The sequence below is a fragment of the Perca fluviatilis genome, chromosome 2 (genome assembly GCF_010015445.1).
Source record: "Perca fluviatilis chromosome 2, GENO_Pfluv_1.0, whole genome shotgun sequence".
Taxonomy (NCBI): Eukaryota; Metazoa; Chordata; class Actinopteri; order Perciformes; family Percidae; genus Perca; species Perca fluviatilis.
Genome location: NC_053113.1, coordinates 3781482 through 3796187, shown reverse-complemented (window position 1 = coordinate 3796187; position 14706 = coordinate 3781482). Strand labels below are relative to the sequence as shown.

The window sequence follows — 14706 nt, the reverse complement described above, 5'->3', positions numbered from 1 at the left end:
GAAGGGAGGGATTAACATGAATGTCTATCTGACGGATCATCGAAAAACAACGTCAAGGGTACAACTCTTTCGTTGAAACTTGACGCCAGGGTTCCTTGTCCATGCATCATACAGTTGACGAGTAGGGAGTGAGACTGTGTTGCACAGACACACACACACACACACACACACACACACACACACACACACACACAAACAAACACACACACACACACAGAGACAGACATCTGCTTCACTTTCAGTCCACAGAGACATTTTTGTACTTTTTTTTCGACATTTTTGTTGCTGATTTAACATTTTTTCTCACCGTTTTTGTCGCTTTTTTTGGAATTTTAGTTTTCCAACTTTTTTCAACCATTATCGTTTATGATTTAATTTTATGTTTTTTTTTTAGCTTTTTATGCATATTGCCGCTTTTCCGCTTTTCAAATGTTTTCGTTGTTTTTTTCTGACATTGATTCATGATTTAAAGGTCCCATGGCATAAAAATGTCACTTAATGAGGTTTTTTAACATTAATATGCGTTCCCCCAGCCTGCCTATGGTCCTCCAGTGGCTAGAAATGATGATAGGTGTAAACCGAGCCCTGGGTATCCTGCTCTGCCTTTGAGAAAATGAAAGCTCAGATGGGCTGATCTGGAATCTCGTCCTTATGAGGTCATAAGGAGCAAGGTTACCTCCCCTTTCTCTGCTTTGCCCGCCCAGAGAATTTGGCCCACCCATGAGAGAGAGAGAGACATCATGGCTTTCAAACGAGCAAAGTGGCAGTTGGTCAAGGCCACACCCCCCACCCTTCACCTTGCCCCCCCCCCTCCTCCTCAATAGCTACAGACACAGAAATGGCACATCCTAAGGAAAGCTCAATGTGGGACTGGCTCTAGTGGCTGTAATTCTGCACCAAGGCTGAATTTCAGAAAAGAGACTTCAGATACAGTATTAGGGTACCACTAAGGCCTATATAAAAGAGACTTCAGATACTGTATTAGAGGACCACTAAGGTCTATATAAAAGAGACTTCAGATACAGTATTAGGGGACCACTAAGGTCTATATAAAAGAGACTTCAGATACTGTATTAGAGGACCACTAAGGTCTATATAAAAGAGACTTCAGATACAGTATTAGGGGACCACTAAGGCCTATATAAAAGAGACTTCAGATACAGTATTAGAGGACCACTAAGGTCTATATAAAAGAGACTTCAGATACAGTATTAGGGGACCACTAAGGTCTATATAAAAGAGACTTCAGATACAGTATTAGGGGACCACTAAGGTCTATATAAAAGAGACTTCAGATACAGTATTAGGGGACCACTAAGGTCTATATAAAAGAGACTTCAGATACAGTATTAGGGGACCACTAAGGCCTATATAAAAGAGACTTCAGATTAGGGTTTGGTATCGTTTTGTTTTTTTTCGATTCCGGTGCTAAATCAATACTTTTAAAACGGTGCCGGTGTCTAAACAGTGCCTGAACCGGTACTTTTCAATAAAGTAAAAAAAAAAAGAAGAAGAAAAAAAATAAGGGTAGTAAACAACAGTCAGTGACTTGTTTATTGCTAAGGCCATGGTCAAAATTAAAGATTTAATAATAATGTAATAACTATAACAATAACTTATTTCACCAGTAAATTGCTGTTGAACCCCAGATGGGAAAAGGGTATTTTACAATTACTGTGAATGCACCACGAGGCTACCTGTTTTAAGTGAATGCACCGTCTGTGTTGTTTAATTCCGACCATATAAACATACTGTATATCTATGAATTGCGAGAACGGCAGCTGCTGCGCTGCATTGCAGACTGTTACATCCCGCTGTTGAAGTCCTCCACAGTGAAATACAGTCACACTTTACACTGTTTAACGTTAGCTGTCAGCATTTTACCGGTGTTTAATCCAGCTGCTAGCTAAAGGTAGGCTAACGTTACATGCTGTCAGGTGTAGTGTAAAGTCAAGCACCGAAATGAGGCACCGAAACTTTCGTTCTTATTCGGTCTCGTTACTACCGTTTACGTCGGCACCGGTTCCCTATTGGCATCGAGTTTCGGTACCCAACCCTACTTCAGATACAGTATTAGGGGACCACTAAGGCCTATATAAAAGAGACTTCAGATACAGTATTAGGGGACCACTAAGGCCTATATAAAAGAGACTTCAGATACAGTATTAGGGGACCACTAAGGTCTATATAAAAGAGACTTCAGATCAGGGTTCGAAATGACTTAGGACTCTTGGGGGGTCCCCTAAAATGTAATTATAAAAAATACTGAAGACTACCTTGCTACACTATATACTGCAGGCAAAATTATATTGACATATTTTGAAGGTGGGATAATGGTCTTGGGATGTTTTTCATGGTTTGGGCTAGTCCCAGTATTGTAGTGGTGTCTGGAGAAGTGGATTGGCTATAATCTAACAGGTAACCCTCTAATTCTGGAGCAACAAAGTTACAGCACCTTATATAAATCCCAGACATGACAAAGTGGATAACTGCTATATGTCTGCTGTTAGCTGGCAGATTATTTGGCTTCATACCTATGCTTCATGTGTATGAAGCATACAGCTAGCAAGAAACGTTGACATACGCACTCTTCTAATCATAACGTTACACTGGGTATCTAAGTTAGTTAATGCAACTTTTGATATAGTACACAACTCCAAATATTTTACTATAATAAGCAATTATTATGGAGATATAAACATAATCGAAGCACTTACAGGATTTTCATTAGGGATTTCACTCTTTGTGAGGCTTCGTTTTTGCCGCGTTCAACAATAACATACGTGTCTAAGCGCCAAGCCTGTACTGTATGCGCCGGAGGACCACAACAACAATCTGTGATGCTATTAGCTGCCCTGATTGCTGCCCAATCGCGCTAGGAAGTAAATTAATTATTGTTATAAATATAAAACGTCACTAAAGACCTATAATTTTCACAATCATTTTTAATGTTAAAAAATTTGTCGGGGACCCCCCAAAATCTAAAAATAAATTCTTATAGGGGGTCCCTAATGACTTATGGGGGGTCCGGGACCCCCCCAGACCCCCCTCATTTCGAACCCTGCTTCAGATACAGTATTAGGGGACCACTAAGGTCTATATAAAAGAGACTTCAGATACAGTATTAGGGGACCACTAAGGTCTATATAAAAGAGACTTCAGATACAGTATTAGGGGACCACTAAGGTCTATATAAAAGAGACTTCAGATACAGTATTAGGGGACCACTAAGGTCTATATAAAAGAGACTTCAGATACAGTATTAGGGGACCACTAAGGTCTATATAAAAGAGACTTCAGATACAGTATTAGGGGACCACTAAGGTCTATATAAAAGCATCCAAAGAGCACAATGTCATGGGACCTTTAATAAAACACAGATGCATTAACGGTTGCGGCCACCAGGTGGCAGAATAAATCCTCCAGGGGGACGCAGAGCAGTGAACATTCTGCTGAGTCATGTCTGTGTCTACATGGTGAATCTAAAGTCCAATACAACGATGTAACTATATGTCAGTTGTAAAACAGTAAGATACAAAACAGGAAGGAAAATAGAGACACAAATGTCCAAAAAAGCTAAAAAATTATAATTTTTTCCCAATTGATTTACAGATCTTATATAATGGCTTTATAAACGTTAAAATAATGCCACAAAAATGAAGAAAAAAAGCAGTAAAAATGTCAAAAAAGCAACGACAAAATGTGTTGAAAACCCCCCATAAAATAAAGAGGCAACAATGCTGAAAAAAACGTTTAAATAAAGAGACAAAAATATATGAAAAAGGGTGGAAAGAAGGGACATTTTGGCAAAAAACAAAAAGAAAAAAAGTGACAAAAACGTAAAAAGTTTTCCGAAATGATGATAAAGTCTTGTGAAATAGTTCATATAGCTGAAGTCCAATATTAACTTCCCTTTAACCAAATAATTCATTGTTATTAGAAACAATAGAAGTCAGAAACTATAAAAAAAAGTAACTGAGGAAGTTAAATATTCCTACTGTACAGGTTGTCTCAAACGCAGCATTCCTCTCTTGTCTCATTACATTATTTATTAATTATTTTTGATTTATTTAAATATATATATTTTTAATTAAAATTTATTTCTAAATATTCTGATTTATTTGTACATTTATAAGGTAGAACTATTGTAAATAATTTTGAAGTTTGGACTTATTATTTTAATCTTTTTAATTTTTATTACTGTTTAATTATTTTAAATTATATATAAATATCATTTTTATATTTTAATTTATTATAATTTATAATTTATTTAAATAAGTAAGTATTTTATAAACTATTTTAAATTATTTTGAGTTGTTTATTTGTATTTTTATAATGTATTATTGATGATGTTGACGTTTGGACCGCTGTGTCGGGGGTTCAATTCCCTCCTGCGTAGCTTCCCATGATGCCTTGCGGCGGGGGACGGACCATCCCATCACCTTCACACTGCCACCTTAAAGATTCCTCCGGCGGTGACGTCACGTGAGCTGCAGCAACACGGCGCGAGCACAGACTGGAGAGAGAGCGAGCAGCAGCAGCAGCGCGCGGACACGGCACAGCAGCGCAGGTCCAACGGCTCGTGGAGAACGTTGACTCAACGTCCGCAGGAGGGAAAGGAAGAAAACAGACCGGCGCGAGGAGGATTTTTAGAGTAAAAGCCCGCGGACTGTCCTCCCTCCTCTCTCCCGCCGGTATCGATCCTTCAGCGGCTGATTAGCGAGCAGACCCCCCCACCCCACTCTACTCTCGACGCTTGTTGACTCGAGACTTCAGGAAGGAAAAGTGGGACGCGTGGATCTGTGACGAGGCAGTGGAATGGCTCACCTCATCATGGAGGGCAAAGAGAAGGCACCAGGTAAGATGGAGAGATGGAGGGATGGAGAGGAGGGAGGGCGGACAGGAGAGGAGAGGATGATGATGGAAGTGTACTGCGGTATCATCCTGAACGCAGCAGCTGCACTGGAGCTTTTAGGTGTGGTTATTATGGGATGGGGTGCAGTGTGTGTGTGTGTGTGTGTGTGTGTGTGTGTGGCGCGTGCGTGCGTGCGTGTGTGCGTGTGTGTGTGTGCGTGTGTGTGATTGTGGTTATTATGGGATGGGGTGCAGTGAGTGTGTGTGACTGTATTTTCAACTGAACGGCTGAGAGAAGCCTGATGCAGCAAAACACAGAGACAGAGAGAGGCGGGTTAAAGACAGGAGAGACAGGTAATAAGACAGGGTGTTGCAGTGAGACACACAGAGAGAGAGACGGGTAATACGACGAAATAAATAGATAAAAAAAGATGTGGACAGGACGGGAGGGATGTGAGATATGAGGGTGGAGAGACACTTTGACGGAGAGACAGATAACAGTAGGCAGAGAGACGGACAGGATGGCAGGTAGACTGATAAAAAGACATGTTGCAGGGAGACACAAAGACAAGTAAAAGACAAGGTGTTGGAGACAGAGAGAGAGAGACAGGTATTAAAACAGGGTGTTGCAGGGAGACAGGTAAATAAATAGACAAAAAGGTGGACAGGACGACGTATGTGAGATATGAGGGTGGAGAGACACTTGGACAGAGAGACAGATAACAGGAGGCAGAGAGACAGACAGACAGACAGGAGGGCAGGTCGACTAGATAGACAGACAGGTAGACTAGAGAGACAGACAGGACAGTTGACAAATGGTCCAAGGACTTAGACAAAAATGAGACGGTGAGACTGACAAAGGACAGGGGACAAATATGAGCGTTACAAACGGTCTTAGAGACAGACAGGAGAGAAGAGAGACAGATATGAGGTGCAGAGGGACAGACAGGAGAGAAGAGACACAGGTATGAGGTGCAGAGAGACAGACAGGTTTGTGGAAGACTCAGGTGTATTCAGTGGTAGGTTTGGATGAGATATGGAAAATGTGACGTTTTTCACAGAAAAACTATTATTTTGGACCATTGTTGTTGTTGTTGTTGTTATTATTATTATTATTATTATTATTATTATTACCATATGTGTCTAAAACGAATGTTGGAAAAGCTGGAGCAGATAATAAACTTGGGACAAACTACAGTCATAAGAGATCAGAAAAGTCTCTTTGTAGTTCCATTCATTCAGCTTAGCTGGTGTCCAAAATGGTGCTTAAGCCTTTTAATCATAGAGACAACCCAAATGGTCAACAGGACAGATGGGAGAGAAGACAGACAGGAGGGCAGGTAGACTATAGACAGACAGACAGGATGGCAGGTGGACTAGAGAGTAGAGAGAAAGACAGGAGGGCAGGTACACTATAGACAGACAGACGGGAGGGCAGGTAGACTATAGAGTAGAAAGACCTGTCTGTCTCTCTGCCATCCAGTCTGTCTTCAGACTGTCCTGCCTGTCTCTCTGCTAACCCGTCTGTCTTCAGACTGTCCTGCCTGTCTCTCTGCTAACCCGTCTGTCTTCAGACTGCCCTGTCTGTCTCTCTGCCATCCAGTCTGTCTTCAGAATGTCCTGCCTGTCTCTCTGCTATCCTGTCTGTCTACAGCCGCGTATCGGTACTACAGCTGCTGCGTACGCCGATAGTTTTTTCCCGGCATTATTTACAGACCGGCAGCTCTGTGTTGTTGGAGACGCTGCACCCGTCCATATGATGCACCATACACACATAATTTGGGTGATATATGAATGTAAGACGATTGCAGAAGAGACACTGATCTGTGTTTTTGTTTATTATTCTTAAAGAAATGGCAGAGCAGATTCCCGAAAAACAGATCCAGTGTGGCAGGGTTTACATTTTTATGATGTAAATTGAGGGAGCGAAAGCAGTATCGGCTCCAAATATCGGCTCAAGAAAATCGGCAGCCCGTATCGGCAGGGGCGGAGCTAGATCCTCAGTACAGTGGGGGCGGAGCTTCATCATGCTACCAAGTCATTTTAAAATTAAAACCAAGCCAAGTAAGCCTATAAGTCAAATAAAACATAAAGAGTTAAGTAACAATGTTTCAGCACCACGGACAGCGACAGCTGATGGACAGCGATGGTGCTGAACAGGCCAAGTGAGCTCAATCAGTGCCACACTAGGTAATTGACATGGCACAGTGTTTCCCAGATTAGGAAGCAACTTGTGGCGGATGGGTGGGTGTCGCCCCGTGTCACTGGGGATGGGGGGGGGGGCTGAGAGAGAGAGAGAGACACACGCACGCAGTTGGATGCTGTCTTCATCTCCTACTTAAATGCCTAACCAATCTATCTATTTCTCTCCCCTGTCTTTCACTGGTTGAAGCCTGAAAATACTGTAAAACAAATTAATAACATAACTAATTCCACTGGTGGGACAGTTGAGCTCTGTTTCAGACTGATACCTCCGGTTCATCCTCAACACGGGCCTTTTTCAGTCGCGGAAAATACTTTTCAGTAGGTTAGGCTACTCATCTGGATTGAAGCAGCAAACATTCAGTGTAAGAGTTAAATAATGACACAATATTATTATAATACGTTTATTTGATTCCCAGCAGCTACATATAGTGTTTTGACCTCGACAACCCAAATGCCTTTTACCGCAAAGTTACGACTTTCTAAAGCGGGCGCAATCGCTTGTTTGCTAAGAGTCAGGTCGGGACTCCAGCGTTAACACACTGACGACATTTTATTCAGAATCTAAAATATTTTTATAACTTGTGTAAAGGTGTTCACGAGATACATACCAACCTTTAGTGAACTTGTGAACTTCGCCAGCCGTCTTCTCTCCTTGATGGAGACAGACGCTGAGTGCACAGTGGGATCGATGGTGTTTTAAGCCCCCAACGTCGCCTTACAGGCACTAACCCTCACCGTGACCTTAAAAATAACCATTGCCGCGGTGCCTGGAAGGTGGTGTTGGGGGCTTAAAAAACACAGTGGGAGGAGGTGTGTGTGTGTGTGTTTGTGTGTGTGTGTGTGTGTGTGTGTGTGTGTGTGTGTGTGTGTGTGTGTGTGTGTGTGTGTGAGAGTCAGCGAGACACAAGTGACAGAGACGAAGGAGAGCAGGGAAAGGAAATGCAGAAGAACGTATTTTAAATAGCGTTTAAAAAATAATAATAATAATAACGAAACGCAATGTGCGGCGGCTAGTGAGGCGGACCGCCACACAATAGTCTATGTGTGGGAAACACTGTGGCACTATTATATGTTTGATAAGAAGAGCTGGATTATCACAACGTGAGCTCATATGCAGTAATTAGCTTCTTTCAGCTAATAATCTGCAATGTGTCACTTTGGGCCCCGTTCTTGTCAAGTGACGCAACATCGGCGGCATTTGAGGGGCCCCTAGTTGGCATGGGGCCCTGGGCCCGGCTGCACCCAAGCACCCACGCTCTCTCCAGTACTGCGTATCGGTCATCGGCTAAGGCTGATGGGAAAAACATCTGTATCGGCATCGGTTCTAAAAAATCCCTATCGGTCGATCCCTAGCAGGTAGACTAGAGACACAGACAGACAGGAGAGGCTGAGGGAGAGACAGGTTGTTGCAGAAGAGTTAAAGGGCAACCTGGACCCTATTTTCTCATGTTTTTGTGTGTAAGTGACTGATGGGAACAGCAGTCCTTGAAATTATAGAGATAGACCTTTAAAAACCTGTTTAAGACCTTTCTGTTTAACCAGAAACAGCTCTGAGGTCTCTAGCTCTAAACCCACCAGACTCCATGTAAATAATCAGGACTTTTAGCGTGTGTAGAGCCAACATATTTTTACATGTAAATCAGTAAACTATGTGTTTATTTCAACCTAAACTAGAGTTGTGATGGTTGTAAAAGTGGAAAAACAATTAAAGACTGCTTTTCATAGTTATATTTTGTGTCTGTTGACTTTAAATGAAGTGTGTTTTACGGTGCTTAAATCACTGATTATTTACATGGAGTCTGGTGGGTTCAGCGAATGCAATTTTGCGGATGTTTTTATGTTTACAAAAAGGATCTCACTCCTTAACACAAAGGTCGACCTCCTTAGAAATCCTTTCCATAATGTTGTCGGAGACTTAGAATAATAATCTGTGTCTGTCAGCGGCAAAACGAGCACTTTGTGAAGGTAAATACAAGCTGGACAATTGTCCGATTAACTGCAGCGATCTCACTTAATACTGGACCAATGTCAAAGATTGTTGTTCCCATCAGTCACTTAGTCTGAAGACAGACTGGATGACAGAGAGACAGACAGGACAGTCTGGAGACAGACAGGACAGTCTGAAGACGGAGGGATAGCAGAGAGACAGACAGGACAGTCTGAAGACAGAGGGGATAGCAGAGAGACAGACAGGACAGTCTGAAGACAGACGGGATGGCAGAGAGACAGACAGGACAGTCTGAAGACAGATGGGATAGCAGAGAGACAGACAGGACAGTCTGTAGACAGACAGGACAGTCTGAAGACAGAGGGGATAGCAGAGAGACAGGCAGGACAGTCTGAAGACAGACTGGATGGCAGAGAGACAGACAGGAGAGTCTGAAGACAGAAGGGATGGCAGAGAGACAGACAGGAGAGTCTGAAGACAGATGGGATAGCAGAGAGACAGACAGGGCAGTCTGTAGACGGACAGGATAGTCTGAAGACAGAGGGGATAGCAGAGAGACAGGCAGGACAGTCTGAAGACAGACTGGATGGCAGAGAGACAGACAGGACAGTCTGAAGACAGACTGGACGGCAGAGAGACAGGCAGGACAGTCTGAAGACAGACGGGATGGCAGAGAGACAGACAGGACAGTCTGTAGACAGATGGGATAGCAGAGAGACAGACAGGACAGTCTGAAGACAGACGGGATAGCAGAGAGACAGACAGGGCAGTCTGTAGACAGACGGGATAGCAGAGAGACAGACAGGACAATCTGTAGACAGACAGACAGACAGGATAGTCTGAAGACACACGGGATAGCAGAGAGACAGGCAGGACAGTGTGTACAGACTGGATGGTAGAGACAGATGTGATGGCAGACAGGTTCAAATGAAGGTCGAGAGACAGACAGAAAGGTTTGATAAATGTGACGTGAAGACAAACGGGAGAGCTGGAAGACAGATATAAGGTCCAGGGGTGAGACAGGAGGGCAGGCCGACAGCTGCGATGATGAAAAGTGTGTTTATATTTATGTGTGTTTGGATGTGTCTGATGCATTCTGGGAACTGCAGTTCTCTGCTGTAGCTCAGTCGCAGTTAGAGCAGAACTGTCATGGTGTGTTCACATATCATGATGCCGTTATTTTGGCTTTCTTTGTGTCTGTTTATTGCAATGAAATCACACAGTCAGTTTATTTTGGGTTCATACCACTGTAGTAGGGCGGCATCCATCATAGCCCTGAACTCCATTCAGAAAACCAGCATTTTAAAAGTTGTTTTGCTTGTCGTCTTGTGGACAGACCTGACAAAGTATGAATACCCCACTCACCCTACAGTCACATTAGCTACAAAAGACAGGCTGCCATTCATTTTCAATGGGAGTGGCCCAGGGGAGGAGCTACATCACGGGGCCCTCTGCTACCTAAGTCATTTTAAAAATTAAAAACTACTGTCTCACTGTACTCCCCTGGATAAATATTGTCTAATTTTTGGAAAAAACGAAAAAGCTATTTTGAGAAAGAAGCAGACAGAAGGGGTTGCATTATGCATTTGAAGGTTATACTGTCAAACTGACTCAAGAACGAAATAACAACGTGAAAAAATGAAGCTAGCGTGGCTCATTGGCTGGTCAATTCCCATGATGCAAATAAGTTTGCAGTTGTGACGCAAGTGATGCAAGATCGGCGGTGGTTGAAGGCCCCTCTAATTGATCGTTTGCAAAAGCCACGCCCCCTAGTTATTGTTACTACGCCCGTCAAACAATTGAGAACCAGACACATAGCCATGGCGGACCAAGTGATGCTTGTTTCTTGTAGAGTAACTAGCGTTGCAGAAGGCTGTAGTCTTGCGCTTAAGTCCCGTGGGAATTCAGTTGTAGCAGGAAAAGGTAAACAGCAGTGTGCAGATCGGAGCTTAATGTGTGAAAAGTGAAGAGCGGAGGTGTTCACAAGGGAAGAAGCTTGGAGTAACTATGGAGCTAGAGCTAGCCTTCAGTGGCGCTGTTACTGTACGGGAAACAGGCATCATTTGGCCCGTTTCCATGTAGTTACAATGATCATAACCACTACAGTGCTCAAATACCTATTTTTGAGGAGGGAATAAACTTCAAAATTTCGCCGCGAAAAGCATGAACTGTCCTCTGGAGGACATCCACCAGACCAGCGGCCGCCTGTGGATTGTTGTCGGCAGCGGCAGGCAAGGGAGGAAGTAGAAGGATGCCCCGGACGGGGCTGCTAGCCTGGCTAAGGAAGCTACTACACAATTCGCCACTGCAGAGACTCATATTCACACAAAATGGATATATATATATATATATATATATATATATATATATATATATATATATATATATATATATATATATATATATATATATATGCTACAAATACACATGGAACTGCTGCGATGATTATTACCGAGCCTGGCTGAACACACCTCACTCATCCCAGACGGCAGCTAGCAGCTAAGAGGTATAGGTGAATTTAAACAATGGCTAAGTTGCTAAACGCATCTTGTTGTCATGTAAGGGCCCTGTTCATGTTGCACATTTTAATTGCATTTTGTGTCTGTTAAGAGGCACAAAGGCACTCTTTATCTTATGCCCCCAAAACTGCCCTTTTAGCTGAGTGGGAGCTTAGCTTTAGCAGCTCCGTGTTGCTAGCACCGATTCGGCTCGTCTTTTTTGCTATCGACAGTACTCCTATACATATAGCGGTCAAGATTAACGAAAAATTGCCCGGAGTTCTCGTTTAATCAGTGTTCAAAAAGGACAACGTTGAGGTTGTTTGGGGTACGTTTGTACCATAGGCGCATCGTTTCACGATCTTGCTGAAATCGCAATGTTTGACGGGGGTCCTTCTCCTTAGTTACAGTTGCTGAGCTAGGAGTTTTTGCGTGTTCTCGTGTAGGGGTAGGGTGTCCCAATACTTTAGGGAGCAAGGGGGAGTGCTATTTTCCCCATAAAATCATCAACCCTCGAAACACAGTGAGGTCCGATGCAGGCTTAAAATGAAGTGGTAGATGAAATTACCCATGATACCTTGCGAACTCAGTGAGCCGGCCAAATTTTTCAACCAAGATGGTCTGTTACAAACCGGATTATGCATGCAACAGTAGGCTATCCTGGAGTACTCCAACTAGCATATTATTATGGATACTTATATCCTGATCATAAGTGGGATAGTTATGTGCATGTAAACACACTCATCAGATCGTATTGACCATTCAAAAATCTGTCTTGTTCTCTACCGGAAACAAGTCCACAAGGCAAAGAAGACAGCGAATGCGTCTTGTGTTTCCTACATCTGTTCTCTGTGGATTCATCAGACGTAGATAAACCAACACAGCCCACACAACCGGCAACGCAACCGCTGGCGCTGGAACCGCCATTTTCCTGAATGAGAATAGTAGTGTGCTACTACCGGTAGACACGTTGACGCTGCACGTGACGTACGTGAGAGAGCACGTTCGCTATGCTGGTGGTGTCCCATCTCATAGGGAAAGATCTTCACCCCCCACTTCCCTCATTGAGGGGACTTTACTGTCGAGGGCACTCAAAACCAAGTGGAAGTTTTAACAGGGGAGAAATGGGACAGGGCCGTTGTGTCCGAGCCCGGCCCGACTCATTAACTGGAATTATGAGCCCGAGCCCGATTTAAACCAGACCACGTTTTAATACGTTGGGCCGTTATAACTAGCGTGGGTCTGGCAGAGAATCTAAACTCCAGCGACAAGCGACGAGCTCGCCGCTGCCACGAGCTTGGCGAGGGCTAAAATAGACAAGACGTCTATTTTATGCAAATGCCGAGCGATGCGACAAAGCGACAGCCAGTCGGGACGATGGCAGCGTGACGTACTGTATGCACGTTGGTCGCTCGAGTCAAAGAAAATCATTCGAGATGGTGGAAACGCTTCAGGACATCGTGTTTCTGTACATATCTGATATGTTTGGCATTTTATCTCATATATTTTGTTACCCCCTATTGAGAAATAACACTTTTAAATCCCAAAACATTGTTCTTGTGACTTGACAAGACCTCTTGCAGATACTAGGCAATAGCATGCTAGGCTACTATCGGTACATCAGCGTCACCGGCCCTTTTTGGGCCTTGGGTACTGAGCTGTCTCCAAGCCGCTTACTGACGTAGCTGCGCTGTGATTGGAGGAAAGATTACAGATGTGTTACACCTTTTTATTCAGCATCTCAAACCTCCAGACTCTCAGTCTCTCAGTTTCAGTCTTTCATGTTTGTCTCGGATGTTGGTTTCACTTCGTCTGCTGATGTCAGATTCCCGGAGAGATGCACACTTGAAGTGACTCAGCGTGTCTGTAAATAACCAGCAGATCGGACTTTTAGATATTTCTGGAGCTTCCTGTCAGCCCCAGAGAAAGGGAGCGGATAGGAAACTGCTGAGTCAGCCGAGCTGTGATGTAATTAAAGGAAGAGTTCAACATTCACAGTATTTACTTTCTTCACTGTGAACGTAGAGCTACGGCGGGTTAGCTTTGTGCAGCTGAGCTGAGCTGAACATCTCTGTTACATCTTATGTGGGTTAAGCAGAGACTTTTATTTTGGCTGGTGCACGTATCATCTTTGGTTATACTTCCTGTTTTGGTTACATGTTCTTCAGAGTTGTTCGTGTGTTTTTATGGCAGTAAATGTCGATCATCTTTGGATGACTGGGACAGATAGTAGCACGACCGTCTTATTTTGTAAACTAAGCTTTACTTCCTCTACACACACACACACACACACACACACACACACAGACAGACAGACAGACAGACAGACAGACAGACACAGAGAGACACACACACACACACACACAGAGACAGACAGACACACACACACACAGACACAGACAGACACACACACACACAAAGACAAAGGCACAAACACACACACACACACACACACAAAGACAAACGCACAGACACACACACCACGCACACAGACACATACACACACACACACAAAGACAAACGCACACACACACATACACACACACACACACACAGACACACACACACACACAGACAGACACACACGCACACACACACAGACACACACACACACACACACACACACACACACACAAAGCTTTGCATTTTCTCTGCTCTGTTTATTTTCTGTGTTTTTAGCTGCATATGTGATGTAAAGTTCAGAGGTCCGTTCCAGGAAGGAGGTTTAACAAACTCTGAGTCTAACCCTGAACTCTGAGTTGATTTATCCTGAGATGGGAAACTCTGAGTTTTCGGTTCCAGAACAGCTGATTTGAGTATGTTCACTCAGGGTTATGCGCGTGCACATAAGGCAGTATGAATGGAGCCATGATTCTACGATTCACCATGGCAACAACCACAAACAAACGGGTCGGTGGAAATACTCATGCGCACAAACAGCAAGTTTGAACATGCATTTCGTTAAAAAAAGCAAGACAGCGGCTGCTGCTGCAAAAGAGAGAGAATTGGTGTGGGAGAAAATTGCTGCTGGAGTCAATGCGTACGCATTAACAGTGTATTAATTTAATATCACAGTTAACTAATAATATTAGGCTACTGGTGAAAACTGGAATTGTAGGCTACACCTATAATTTTATTCAGGTGCAATCCTGCGGGCGAAAAAGTAAACTATACTTTCCCATTCTGAGGCTGCAGAACCAT

The 14706-nt window shown here is 43.4% G+C and overlaps 1 protein-coding gene across 1 annotated transcript in view; it reads left to right on the top strand.

Annotated features, from left to right (window-relative positions):
• The first annotated feature begins 4505 nt into the window (after positions 1-4505).
• Positions 4506-14706, top strand: part of LOC120571265 (fibroblast growth factor 12-like) — a 51921-nt gene continuing 41720 nt past the window's right edge. Inside the window, exon 1 of the mRNA XM_039820140.1 lies at positions 4506-4858. Within this exon, the coding sequence (XP_039676074.1) occupies positions 4819-4858 (40 nt within the window). The 5' untranslated portion in view covers positions 4506-4818. The remainder of the gene's footprint in view (positions 4859-14706) is intronic.